This window comes from Mesitornis unicolor, unplaced genomic scaffold, assembly GCF_000695765.1.
Source record: "Mesitornis unicolor isolate BGI_N332 unplaced genomic scaffold, ASM69576v1 scaffold5212, whole genome shotgun sequence".
In the NCBI taxonomy this organism is placed as follows: Eukaryota; Metazoa; Chordata; class Aves; order Mesitornithiformes; family Mesitornithidae; genus Mesitornis; species Mesitornis unicolor.
In genome coordinates this window covers 65815-79091 of record NW_010171179.1, presented here as the reverse complement: position 1 = coordinate 79091, position 13277 = coordinate 65815, and the positions used below count along the sequence as shown (strand labels likewise).

General features: G+C 39.0%; 1 protein-coding gene across 1 annotated transcript in view; it reads right to left on the bottom strand.

The window, feature by feature from the left end:
• Positions 1–1399: 1399 nt before the first annotated feature.
• The window catches only part of FTO (fat mass and obesity associated), a gene marked incomplete at its 3' end in the record, with an annotated part of 69356 nt that continues 57478 nt past the window's right edge, over positions 1400–13277 (bottom strand). The window contains exon 9 of the mRNA XM_010179953.1: positions 1400–1524. Coding sequence (XP_010178255.1) covers positions 1400–1524 — 125 coding nt within the window. The remainder of the gene's footprint in view (positions 1525–13277) is intronic.

Here is a 13277-nt window from a genome sequence, read left to right as displayed (position 1 = left end):
TAAATGAGTCCCCACTGCCATGATTCCCGATGACCTCGTCTGCTAGGAAATCATTGCTAAACTAAACCAAACCAAAAAAGCTACTCCACTCATTAGAATTGTTCAGCCTTTTCCTATCTCTAGGAAGCTTTCTCTTCTGGTTCACGACAAAGATGCACATGTCCCACAGAAAAGCCATACGTGATTTCCTCTGCTTCCAACGTAGTCAAATCATTTGCATTTTGTAGTAAGCATGGTGACAGAAGGCAAAAAAACCCCACTACAAAAATGCCTTGAATTCCTCAAAAAGGAAGAAACAAAATCCAGAGGATAACACAAACAGTAGTGCAGACCCATCCTCCTAAGCTCCTTTTCACTCTGAGAGTTAAACTGATTAGTATACAAATAAACATTCCATACACAGAACTCATAAAACACAGACTCATTTGTAATAATAATTATTACTGTATAATAATGTTTCATTTATATCTAAAGCTTCTAAAATATTTCAAGTCCATGGGAACACCAAAGCCACTCAAGTGTCAGAGCCAATATGGACAATTAACTCTTTAAAGTCAGTCTCATAGAATTTTCAGGAACTTTCCACAATTATACACTAACAAAACACAGGAAAACTGGAACATTTAATGCAGATTAAAACCTCATGCCAATTAAGTGTTAACTTTAATTAACAAAATCTCATTAGAAAAATACTTTTGACTAAGAATTGTATTTAACTGTAAGCACATGACATCTGGTTTCAAAGGAAAGCAGTAGATTTGGTAAAAAAAATTCCACAGACTTAGATATTTTATGTAAATATGATATGAAAAAGAGATTATTAAATTAGTATAAATCTACAGGGTTTAGAAACGGATGTGAAAAAAGGTGACATCAACTCATTTAGCAGCTAAAGAAAAGGACACAAGGTGGCATATAGTGGAAGGTACCTTTTTCTGAATTCACATATTTCTGAAAGAACTAGAAGCACGATGTATCTGTATCTTCTGAAATGCACTCATCTGGCTACAATCCAGAAACATCATTTTTTGCAAATGAAAACATAAATAACTTTTTACAATTGTTACCAACATCACCTGATTTCTTACCATGGTAACGGTCAATTTAAAAACTCAAGCACAGTAAAACAGCCACATGATGCAAACCCCAGCAATAGGAACATTTCTGCCAACCTTACCCAACACAACCCAGTTAACACCAGTAGGACAACACGAGGAGATGTGTGGATCATGAAGAAAGCAGACAAGAAGGGTATCTATGAGCATGGCATGCAGCAAGGATGAACAGTAATTCTTAATTTTTTTAATTTTTTTGTCAAACTGCCCCACCCTGGGGACTCATAGGAGTGTGTTTGATATATTTATTTGTATTATCTCACCATTTTTCAAACATTTCTCACCTTGCTGTCCATTCTTTACGCAGCTTCTGTCGCTCCGTAAGAACTAGCAAGAAGCAGCTGATGGTTTCCTTCCTTTGTTCCTCAATTTGTTCCTTTTTTCCAACTTCAGACAGGAACAAGCTTGTCTTAAAGGGAGAAAAAAAATCACATAAATATTATAATATAGAAATAGGAAACAACGTGTAAAATTAATAAAAAGCCCATAAGCAAATAAGGACAGTAAATCAATAGCTTTTTTTATTACCGTTCCACTGCTGACAAATCAATACAGTAAATGATGGTTAGAAATGGTCACCATGTATTTGGTATTTAATCAATGTACATGGCACATAAGGTAAACCTTAAAATCTCATTGTTTTAAGTAACAAAACAAGACACTGTGCGTTCTAGCTCTCTTTTTTGAGACATAAATATTTTGTTCTCTAAATACTTTCTTGTATCATATCAGAAATGGTTTCCTCAATACAGCATTCGTTTGGGGCATTTCCCCCTCCCCTTTGATCCTGGTGAAGCTGAAGGAGAAAATACCTGTTTGCATTGTACCTTCTAGAGGGAATCTCTGCTCATGTCCCCATGTTGTCTTTATCATGAAATATTTCAAGTGAACAAGCAGCAAAACGACCTTTTTTCATTTCTGGAATCAATGTGAGTTGACTTGACGTGCAGCAGTTCAACCACAGCAGAGACCTCGACTTGATGCCTCAGCCTATTCCTTAATTGAAGATGCCATATTTGGATTTCTTGCCTTAACCAGCCACAGATACTCAGTTATTTTTGCTATTCTAACCTTCAGTCACACTTTCTGCAAATGTATAAAATACCTAAACGCTGATGGGAAGGACGATTAACAGATGGAATGCTTGCACAAACCCGGTTTTTCCACAAAAAAGGAGGCAAAAAAATATGTTTCTAACCTAAGCAGTTGTGGAAGTGAGTTTGAAAACAAACCCCAATCATCAGCAATGCAACTGGCACTCCCAGCATGGCCTCTCTTATAGAGCAGTATGACCAAAGGACGTGGCATATTGCCTTCCCCTCAACATCACACACATTACATCGTGTCCTGCCCAAGTGTACACCCACTAAAATTCCTCTGGGGAGTCTGTCAGATAAATGGTTGCTGTTATTGTCAGTTTGTGAAAACAGGAAGATCCATCCTTGGTCTGACAGGGATTTTTTTTTCCACAAGAAAGAGTAATACACAGATGATACACTTAAGCTATGTAAATTAGTGGTAACATTGCTGCTGCCATGATGGTTCCAAAAGACAAGCACAGCAGTGTTCACAGAAACAGAAAATGATTTTACTACACCAACAACAGATGACAGAGAGCAGAAGCATCTTCCCACCTCCCAGCTCTGCCAGTTGGCCTACCAAAATGCATTACCCTGTCATATGAGACTCACACATCAAAAAGAACGTTCTCTTGTAAAAAACCCAAATGTTCAAAACTCTGCCTATAGAGATCACATTCTTGACCCTGCTTTGACATTACAAAGCAAACAAAAGGAAAAAAAAAAGCCAGAGAGTATTTTCAGATAAGGATTCCCTGACATGGGTTTCCCTTGCACTGACCTAACGAGATCTTTCCCACAAGCTCTAATATCCACCAACTTCAACAACTCTGATCTTACAGCCTTACTCCCAGCAGCTGCACCGCTTAAAGCAGGATTTGATGGAGGACGTCAGCATATGAGAACACATTCACATGACATGAAGAGATGCACACTCTTTACTCGAGGTAAATTAACCCTCATTGTCATTTTGAATAAAGATAGCTATTAAAGCTTTAACCACGTGCAAGACTTGGCACACACAGCACACCAAGATATCCCTCTCAGAAACACTGGATGGCCTTGCAAACCACCAAGGGAGAGGGAAATCCACCAGTGATAGTGTAGAAGTGTATGTCTCTCCAAGACTGCAGAAAAGTCCCAAGTTTAACAACGCTATGCCTCACAAAGCTGAAAGTATAGTCATTTGTAGGCAACAAATATTAAGATTCCCCAAATAACTGATCCCCAAAGTGTAGAGCATGGAGAACGGACAGGTCCTAAAGAATCTGCAGTTAAAATCTGATGAAAAGATGATGTGATTAGAGTGTTAGCAGTTAGAAAAGATGGGTGGCCACTTCTCCAAGTATTCACAATCTAACTGCATTGTTATATTCACAATATAACGCTTTTGTAGGAATTCTGATGGCATAGCCAAATTGCAACTTTGGTACTGAGTTCCACTACCTAATGTGCCCTCCATCATTTACCGAGGCAGTGATGATATTGGGCCAGCCCTCTGTTACCACCTTCTGTTTTGGTGGCGATGTGCACAGTTGCAATCAAACCCAGAGTTTGACACTGATCATAAACACTTCTTTCCTGAGCCCTACACAGTCACAGCTACCTGCAGGGTGAAATACGACTATTAAGCACCATACAACAACAACACATAGCAATTTAACTGATTTCCTTGTTTTCTAAGAGTGCTGAGGGCAGGATGGTTACCCAGAAGGCGAGTGTGGGGCTTAATATGTAGCTTTTGTAGAGGCATTTCTTGATAACTTGCTACTCTTATCATCTCAATAAAAATCCCAAATTGTAACAAATAAAGCAAGGTAAAATTCTGGGTAAAATTATATTATCAAAAATGTTTCTTTGCAAGTTTTCTTTTCCATGTAACTTGTTTCGGGCTTTATTTTTAACAAGGAGATTCAATCTATACCTTGACTGATAAAGGTCAAGGGTTCAAGAAACTCGGTCAAAGATGTTATCAGCTGGGAAAGCCATTTCCTCATACCAACACTGATAAAAATCCATCAGAAACCCAGCCGATACCACTCCTGCTCTAAAGGGCAGGAATGACCTTCTTTGAATATCCCTACAGTTGCACATCCCATCAAAGAAAATCTGACTGTGTGTCCCAATTCTTTTAATGTCCTTTAATGACAGATAACTGCAGAGGCCCCCTTTGCCCAGCGCTGAGTGAAGCCTTCACATTTCTGAACCAGGCTCAGCACTGGCTCTCTGTTTTTCAGCACACTTGGGACCGTGGGACAGTAGAATAAATAAACAGCATAACCAGCCCTACAGCCTGTCTTATCTCATCCCTGTGTTCACAGGGATTCTTGAGGGTGGTAATGTTTACAGATTGTTGCAACTTTCTTTCTTCTGCTTCCTGAGCTGGTAAAAACATATCCCGGACAACCTAAGCAACGAGATTACGCAAATTGCTTATCACTGGAGGGAAGCAGCTTCTTGTCTCATTGGCCAGCATGCCTCTTTAATAAGTAGTACCGTTAATGCTTTCTGCAAACCTTTCCCAGTTCTCCTTACAGATCTATTCATGCATTTAGGGCACTTTCTCGTAAATCCAAAACAGCATGGTCTTAAAAACAAACACACAACACACCTCTCAAAAAAAGCCCAAAGCTATATATGTGTATACATACAGCAGTTGCCATTCCAGCCTTCTCTGTTAAAGATGGTATTGAGGAAATTATTACCTTTTCCCTTCTTCCTGCTACAGTGGCAGAACTCAATCTAGTGCTCTACTGACATATCCAGCAACCACCATCTGAGCATCTTCTCTTATTAAGTGAGAAAGAAAGGTACTAAGATAAGATTTTAAGAGACCAATATCATCTTCCTCTCATACCCACTGACAAAATATATCTGACCCAGGACTGAACAGAAACCGTCATAATCAAGTCTTGCTATTCACCTGAGACACACATTTAAAATTAGGTACCTTCTATTAGTCTTAACAAGCCAATCTAGGTATCATAACAGGATTACAACAATATTTTATTTTCTTAGATACACAGCAGAAGAAATTATGTTTCAACGTATTCAAATAGGCCATTACTGTGCTTAACTGTGCGTACCCTGGGTGAATATCATGTCATGCTTACAGGTAAGCAAAACAAACAAAAATTTTAGTAAATATTTCATTGTAAATTGTAATTTTTTAATTGTAAATTTTTAGTCTTTTCAAGTGAGATTTTCCTTCTTTCAATACAGAACTCTTGAGGAGCCTGACTTAAGGTTAGAAACACTGCATAGCGGGAGACATGAAGCCCAGTGTCCTGTCAAACAAATTAGCCTTCAGTCTGAACTAAAGTGGCACTTGGGACAGTTTGTCTCTTGGTCCCACTTCACTGGGTCAACAAATCAGATTTTTCACTCTGAGTTAAGATTTAATTTACTCATCACCAGTTTAAATAGGGTAAGCTTCCGAATATTTAATCACCCCTTCTATTTTAATCTAGTGCTCACCTCTCAATAATCAAGAACTAATATCAAAAGAAAAAACAAAGTGTAAAATCTGCAAGCAGGGCTAAAATCTTAAATGTTGTTCTATATCTTCCTTGTTATTTCTGTGACATTATTTTGCTCTTAGTGGAAAAAATATCCTGATGAGAGTCTGTAAAACCAGAACACTGTGCCTTGTAGAGGGGAAAAGAGAAAAAAACCAACAAAACTCAAACTTGAAATCTATTAAGTCATGTTAATTTACCTTGTCATAACTTCTATGCGATAAACAAGCCAGTAATTGCTTACAAACCACTGCTCATTTCTTCTTTACTTTTAAAATTTCTACTTAAAATATGAGCAAATGCACCCCTTTTCATCGATGCGATGGAGGCAGCCAGTATGGTTTAAGTTATCACCCAGTAATTTGGGCACATTAAACCCAATTCTCTGCCTTTTGTTTATTAATCCACTATGCCAGATATCACAGTTTCACTCAGCAACCCTGATGTTTTGGATGATATTGAAAAATGGTTCATGTTTGTCAAAGTGAAAAAAAAAAAGGGGCAAAGAGGAAAAAAGTGTTGTTTATAGAAGCCAGCTGCTCTGGCTTCGGCGCCAGCAGCTCCTCATCCTGCTATTTTACGCTCGCAACCCCCACTGCCCCCACTGGCACAGGTACAACTAAATGTTGACTTCAGTGCTTCAGAGAGCACTCAACTGATTCTGTACATGATTAATTGCCAAAGACATGGCTGACCATATGGAACAGAGAAAGCATCAAGTAATTCATACTTCTGTATATGATCATTTGGCCCCTGTTGTTTTAATGTACAGGAAAGAGCTAGTATAGCCAGACCTGGTGTCTTGCCCTTGACAGCCCATTAAGAAATCTCAAAGCACCTAGTTGAAGTTATGCTGTTGGCTTTTCAATAGCAGCCTAATAAAACAGAAGCAAAGCTTTCCAACTAGTCTTAAATCTTTCACATACAGTACATTAACCACTGCTGCTAAAACAACTGGTTTCTTATGATAGGAAATGGGATTTGATTTCTAGCCTCTCCAAACTTACTGAAAGCCTTTTTCTGACCTTTGGAGGGTTTACAAAATAATTGTTCGTTTTTCCTGCCATTTTCCCCAGTTTCTTGCCATGGCAATCCTAATAGATTTGTTTAAGGTTCAGTACGTTCTACTCTTACTAGTTGCTATATGCAAACTGTGCAATGAAGGTAGGCTCAGGGGAGCTGAAAGGAAAGAAAATATTATGAACCGTTTTCTTCCCGAGAGTCAGAGAATTCACTGCGACATCTAAAACATAATTTACTTTTAAAGAGCCTATAAAACAAAACAAAAAATTCCTGAAAAGAAGCAATATACTAGAGTGTGCTTTCTTTTATCAGACTGGAGACAAATCATCAAATTTCATTTGGGAAGGAAGGGCAATTTATTTTAAAGCCGTAGTATTCTCGAGGATGTCTGACAGTGCTCAATGAAAAGAAAAAGGTGCAGCCTTGGAATACATGTCAGTATCATTAACTGCTTTATATTAGTTTTATCTACCGTTAACATCTTCTCAGTAATACGCAGTCAAAGAAAAATGTTTAAGTAATGTTTTCCTGTCAAGGCTCTTCAGAAGACAGTGCTAAAAAGTTAATCCCCATCCTCACAGATTTTCTGGCAGTCTTGACATATGTTGGCAAGGATGTATTTGCTGTCACCTTCCATTAGAAAAATATTTACATGGAGTTTTCTTGTCTGTGGATTTTCTAGTTGTCTGAGTGATCCTCATGGCCTGAATGGCCTTATGTTGGAAATCCTAATCATTAGACATTCTCCAGTGGCAATTTCCCAGGCCATTGAACTCAGCTAACACTACCAATGCTCCAACAGAATACGTGAATAATTCACAAGCCAACATAAAACTCCATAACTGTTCTGGTTATTGATAAAGCACTTCCAATATTAAAACAGTTTGTCTTTGAGTCAAATATTATGTCTACATTTAAATAAGATATAAAGGAATAGATAGTTTTATGAAAGACTATATTCAGTGGTGCACATCTAAATGTACAAGTACATAATCCAATTGTAGAGCAGAATGCTTAGACATATGCTTAAGTCTATATATAAGATATACAAGTCTAAATGCATTAAAATGTAGGGAGTCCTGCTTCTCTTTGAGGTATTCACTGCTGACAACAAAGGATGAATACCTGACTTGATTGATGAGTACTTCGACCCAGAAAAACCTACAGAGAGTACATCACGTAGATATTTCCAAAGAAACTCTAGGTCTTGACAGCAGCAGAAAGTTGCACCTTTTAACTATACCTGTGGAGCTAAAGCAGTACATTTTCTAGCTATATGAGTTTAAAGGTCATAAATAAAACCAGGCAGAGTTTATTTGAAAATAATCATTACATTTATGCCTATATAAGCATATTTATACTAGGGTCTTGAACCATACATTTAGGAAAAAGGAATCCAAACAGAAGTAATGAACAAGTGATTTTTGGTTACCCTGTCATGCCAAAACTGAACTAATTTCGAGTGGGGGGGGGGGGTTAAATATAATTTTTTACTGGATGATTCAATGCAGTTATGATAGGTCTCGGAAAGATTTTCAATACTTAGTTATAACAGAAAAAAAAATCAACCCTTACAAAATATTTTTGCTGCACTAATCAGTTCAATGGCAATGTTCTAAAGGTGAAGCATAACCCATCTCATCAAGAAAGAGCAACCAACCCACTGAAGACACTGGGAATCAAGAGTGGCTTACCAACCCTCAGATGCATGGGTGAGTGAAAGGTTACCCCTTCAGCCACATTCTCCCTGAGCACGGCCCCTCCACCTCCCAGTCATCAATAGCAGAAAGTCCAAAGCAGGCCTACCATGCACAGTGGATTATATGAAGTGTAAAACATCGTGGGGGGAAAAGCTTTTGAAAGAAGTCAGGAAAAAGAAATCACACTTGCAAGAAGACCCAGCTGACAGGCTAGTCCCTAACAAGTGAATATGTTTGAAAACATTGTGAATGTAAGAAAAGAACACGCTTTTTGTTTCCAAACCTACAGCGTGTCTTTACCCCAACTGCTGCCTGCATGGCTGAACATATGTTTTCTGAACGAGAACTGAAGCAGAAAGTGTTCTTTGTTATAATTCACCACTTTCTATACACCTCCCTTTTCCCATTTTGGTCACATGCAAACAGCAGTTACACTGAACACTTAAACTGGGAAGGACTGCACAGCAGTGAATGCTTCAGTGGTTATTTACTGTTGCTGAAATCAGTTGAGCTAAGATGCAGTACAAGACTCACTTCACTAACCTGCACTCTGGACAGCTTACATTTTGCAGCACTGAATCACGCCGAGCACAACCTGCACAAGTTCACTCCACCAGCAGACAGAATTTTCAGCATCAACAGCTATGCACAGTTCTAATAAGCACTGAAGAATCACACAATAAACATTCAATGGACCCAAAAGAGTACTCTAATTTTCTTAGCATATCAACATTAACATCATCAGATATTATGAATAATTTAGGGGGGAGGAGAGGAATAAATGATGGGCTTCAATGGTAGGAGTAGGTAACACCACCTCACAGGACACTGAAATGAAATCTTATTTGAATTAAATTTTACTGATTCTAATGAAATAATTCTACATGTATCCACGGCTTTGCTTTGACTCCAGTAGTTTATACTGAGTAATACACTAAGCTACATACGAGCTTCTCTTAGAATATTTACAAATGCAGACTTGTACCAAAATTTCCAAACTAGACAGCCGTCCTTGTAGCCACTCAAAATGCAAATTGGAATCCCTAAACTTAATATTATTGGTCACAGGAAAAAATATTTTTAAACATCCCCAAAGTATGAAGAAAGATGGAACACAGAGAGTGCTAGACTATGAATTCATTGCTGCCTTTTTATCTGCGACTATCTTTTAGTGTTTAATTACATGTCATATGACTGATTTCCTGGAAAAGCAAGTGGGGGGGGGGGGTTGGTATGGAAAAGTCATACCAAAAAGTCATGGAAAAGAACATTATTTTCCTTCCATCACTGAAGCCACTACCTGTTGCCACTTACTGCCTTAGCCACAATACTTCCTTGCACAATGTCTAGTAAAAACACACAGTGATTCGGGACGTATTCCCAGTGTCATTATTTTTATTGAAATAATTTAAAACATAGAAGGCCAAGTTACAGAATGGATTAAACACTGCAGAAAGAAGAAGCTGCAAGCCACAGCCAAATGAAACATCAAGCCACTTCTGTCCAGAAACGCCTGTGGGCATGCTTTGCCCAAGATGCAGGCCACAGCAGCACAGCAATTTAGTACCCATGCAAGATAACCACATACAGCTGAATCCTATCTCAGAATGACATAAGGGATTCAATGCCGCTACCATCCTCACAGAACCAAACAGACCACGTCTGTGGACGTCCCTATGAGAACGGGATTCTCGCCACGTTGTGCCAAAAATGAAGTTTTGTCACATTTGGCTTGAGGAGCAGAACAGCTTCATTACTCCCAGTGACACCATGGTGCAACGCTACGAAGATTTAAAATTCATCATCATGTAAGTGCCATAGTAATACTAACTGTCATGGCAAAAGAGGCAGAAAAAGAACTTAGAGCACACTCCGGGGAAAACCATTGGAAATAAAACTAAAACAGAACCTGATATACTATATATATTTAATGTATGGGGAACACAGCATGGTCAAACAGCACCACCCATTGCGAGAGGTTGATCATGACAATGGCATTTAGAAATGCACTTCTCTGCAAGCTACGATCCTTGTCCCTCAAATGAAACCAAGCCAATCTGATTTCAGTGCCTTACCCTTCTCCAGTTTTCACAGAATCATAGAATATGAGGAGTTGGAAGGGACCTCAAAAGCTCCCCCAGTCCAACCCCTGCCAGAGCAGGATCACCAGAGCAGTCACACAGGAACACGGCCAGGTGGGTTTTAAACGTCTGCAGAGAAGGAGACTCCACAACCTCTCTGGGCAGCCTGGGCCATGCTCTGGCACCCTCACACTGACAAAGTTTGTCCTCATGTTCAGCTTGAACCTCCTGTGCTCCAGCTTGGGACCCCAGGACAGCCCCTTGTCCTGGCATTGGACATCCCAGAGCAGAGCCTGGCTCCTTCCTCCTGACACTCGCCCTTTCCAAATTTATAAACATGAATGAGGTCACCCCTCAGTCTCCTCTGCTCCAAGCTCAAGAGACCCAGCTCCCTCAGCCGCTCCTCATCAGGGAGATGCTCCACTCCCTCCAGCATCTTTGTGGCCCTGCTGGACTCTTTCAAGCAGTTCCTGTCCTTCTTGAGCTGAGGGGCCCAGAACTGAACACAATCTTGCAGATGTGGTCTGAGCAGGGCAGAGTAGAGGGGAAGGAAAACCTCTCTGCCCTAAAACCACCCCTTCTCATCCACCCCAGGATGGTGTTGGCCTTCTTGGCTCAAGGGCACATTGCTGGCTCATGGTCATCCTGCTGTTCACCAACACTCCTAGGTCCCTTTCCCCTGTGCTGCTCGTACAGTACATAACTATATTTTTACATAAAAACATGTGCCAGGCACTTCATATATAGGTCATGCAAATGGTGATGACCCGTCATGAGGTCACAGTGTAAAGTATACAAACAAACACAGTATAGTAGCAAGTTAAAAAAAATGTGGGACTGACAAAGAAGAACATACAGAAAAGTTTACTCATTTAACCCTTATCAAATAGTCACCCAAAGTATGTACAGTCACTATTTCAGATATTTTTGGTTTTTTACTTCTCCTGCATTCAGAGCACATTTAGGAACCAAGTTTTGCGCGTCATATTGACTTATTAGAGCATCAAGCTACATATTCCTGTTATATATATATATATATATATATATGCCACCTATATATGGACACTAATTTCCCATTACGAGCGATGAAGGGGAATATGTCTTACAAGTATATTTAGTCAATATAAATCTTACAAGAAAAAAAGATAATTGCAAAATGAGTTCAGTAGTCCAGGTACACCTATAGTGCTAAATAAGGCAATGCTTCATTATAATTACTACCTTTGATCAAACTTACCGACTTCTCAAAAGAAACTTACACTTTTTTTTTACAGAATAAAAAAAACCACAAAACAAAACCAACACCCTTCTCCTAAATTAAAGTAAATTCAAACCAAAGTAAACTGCCTAATCTTATATGTGTATGGCTGCATACTCTTTACACAGGTATAACCAGATCAGGGTACAACACAGACTGCACAGCTCCATCACACAGAGTTGCCTACATCCATCATGCAAGGAGAACTCAGTAACATTTCTTGCTAATTCTTCTGAACGCAATATATCTGTAAAAGGTACACTTCATAAACCTGTAATGCAAACTATAGCCAGTTATTGATCATTCTATTTTGATAGAGTTGTGTTCCAGTAAAGGCACTGCACTTTTTGGACTTTAGATGTGGATTCTGCCCATGTTTGCCTTCTGAAGAGATCTAATGTTGTGGCTACACAGATAGGACAAATACCAACATGTTGATAGTCTGTGCTATTAAAGTACCACTTCTCTTCCATTAATAATCCCTGATATCCCATACGGGTTTGGTTTCACTTTATTTTGATTTTGGAGAAGGATTTTTGCTCTGTTTCATACTCTTAAAAAGGAAGCAATAAAGCTCTCAGCAATTAGTTTACCTTCTCACGAGAAAGAAAATAAACGGTTCATTTTTCATCCTTAAAAGGAAGATTATCAACTAATTAACCAAACAATCAAAAGTAGGATCAAGGAAAGATCAAGGAAGTAACTAAGGGGCAAGATAAATCAGTTTAAAAATATATAAAATTCACCTATTAATGCTTTAAGAAAAATTCTTCTGCAAATATTGTTATTTAGAGTCTAATCAAGCTCTAAACATTCACAATTTGTCATATTCGTTTCCCATGAACATTCAAGTATTTACAGATGAATACTTGTGAAAGAACTTGAAGCTCGAATGGCCAACTGTTTGAAAACTTCACTAAATCAAAAATCATTATACAGACAATTTTCATTAATGACACAGTATTCAATCAAGGAAAATAAACTTTCACCATATGATCCATGTGCCTAACAAAGAAAACAGCATCATCAGCAGATCACTGCAAATATATGCACTCTCTGAAACAAAAGTCACACGCTGAAGATTCTGGCAATTCAACCAATATCACATTTGCACGATGTGCTCACAAACTATGACAACACGATTTGGCAAACAGAAGCACTGTGACTCTCTGACACCCTGTAACAATCAATACGTTCCGTGACACCGCACTGCGACGTGAAGTCCTCCTGCCGTACCGTGCACTTGCATTTCCCTCCATAGGCACATGAAATCAGAGATAGGTTCTCAAGTTCAGCTGCACAGTCCAACTTAACGGAGAGGTCAGAGGTGGCTGATGAATCACCCCTGCGCTCTTCAAGAAGGATCAGTTAATCCACCAGTAAAAGTGAAAGCGATGTCAAGGATGTATTAATGTGAACTGGCCAAGTGTCCTTAACGGACACGCAGCGAGTACATGCCATGATGGAGGTGTTCTCCACTGACCTGAAAAAGCCTTCGGATCT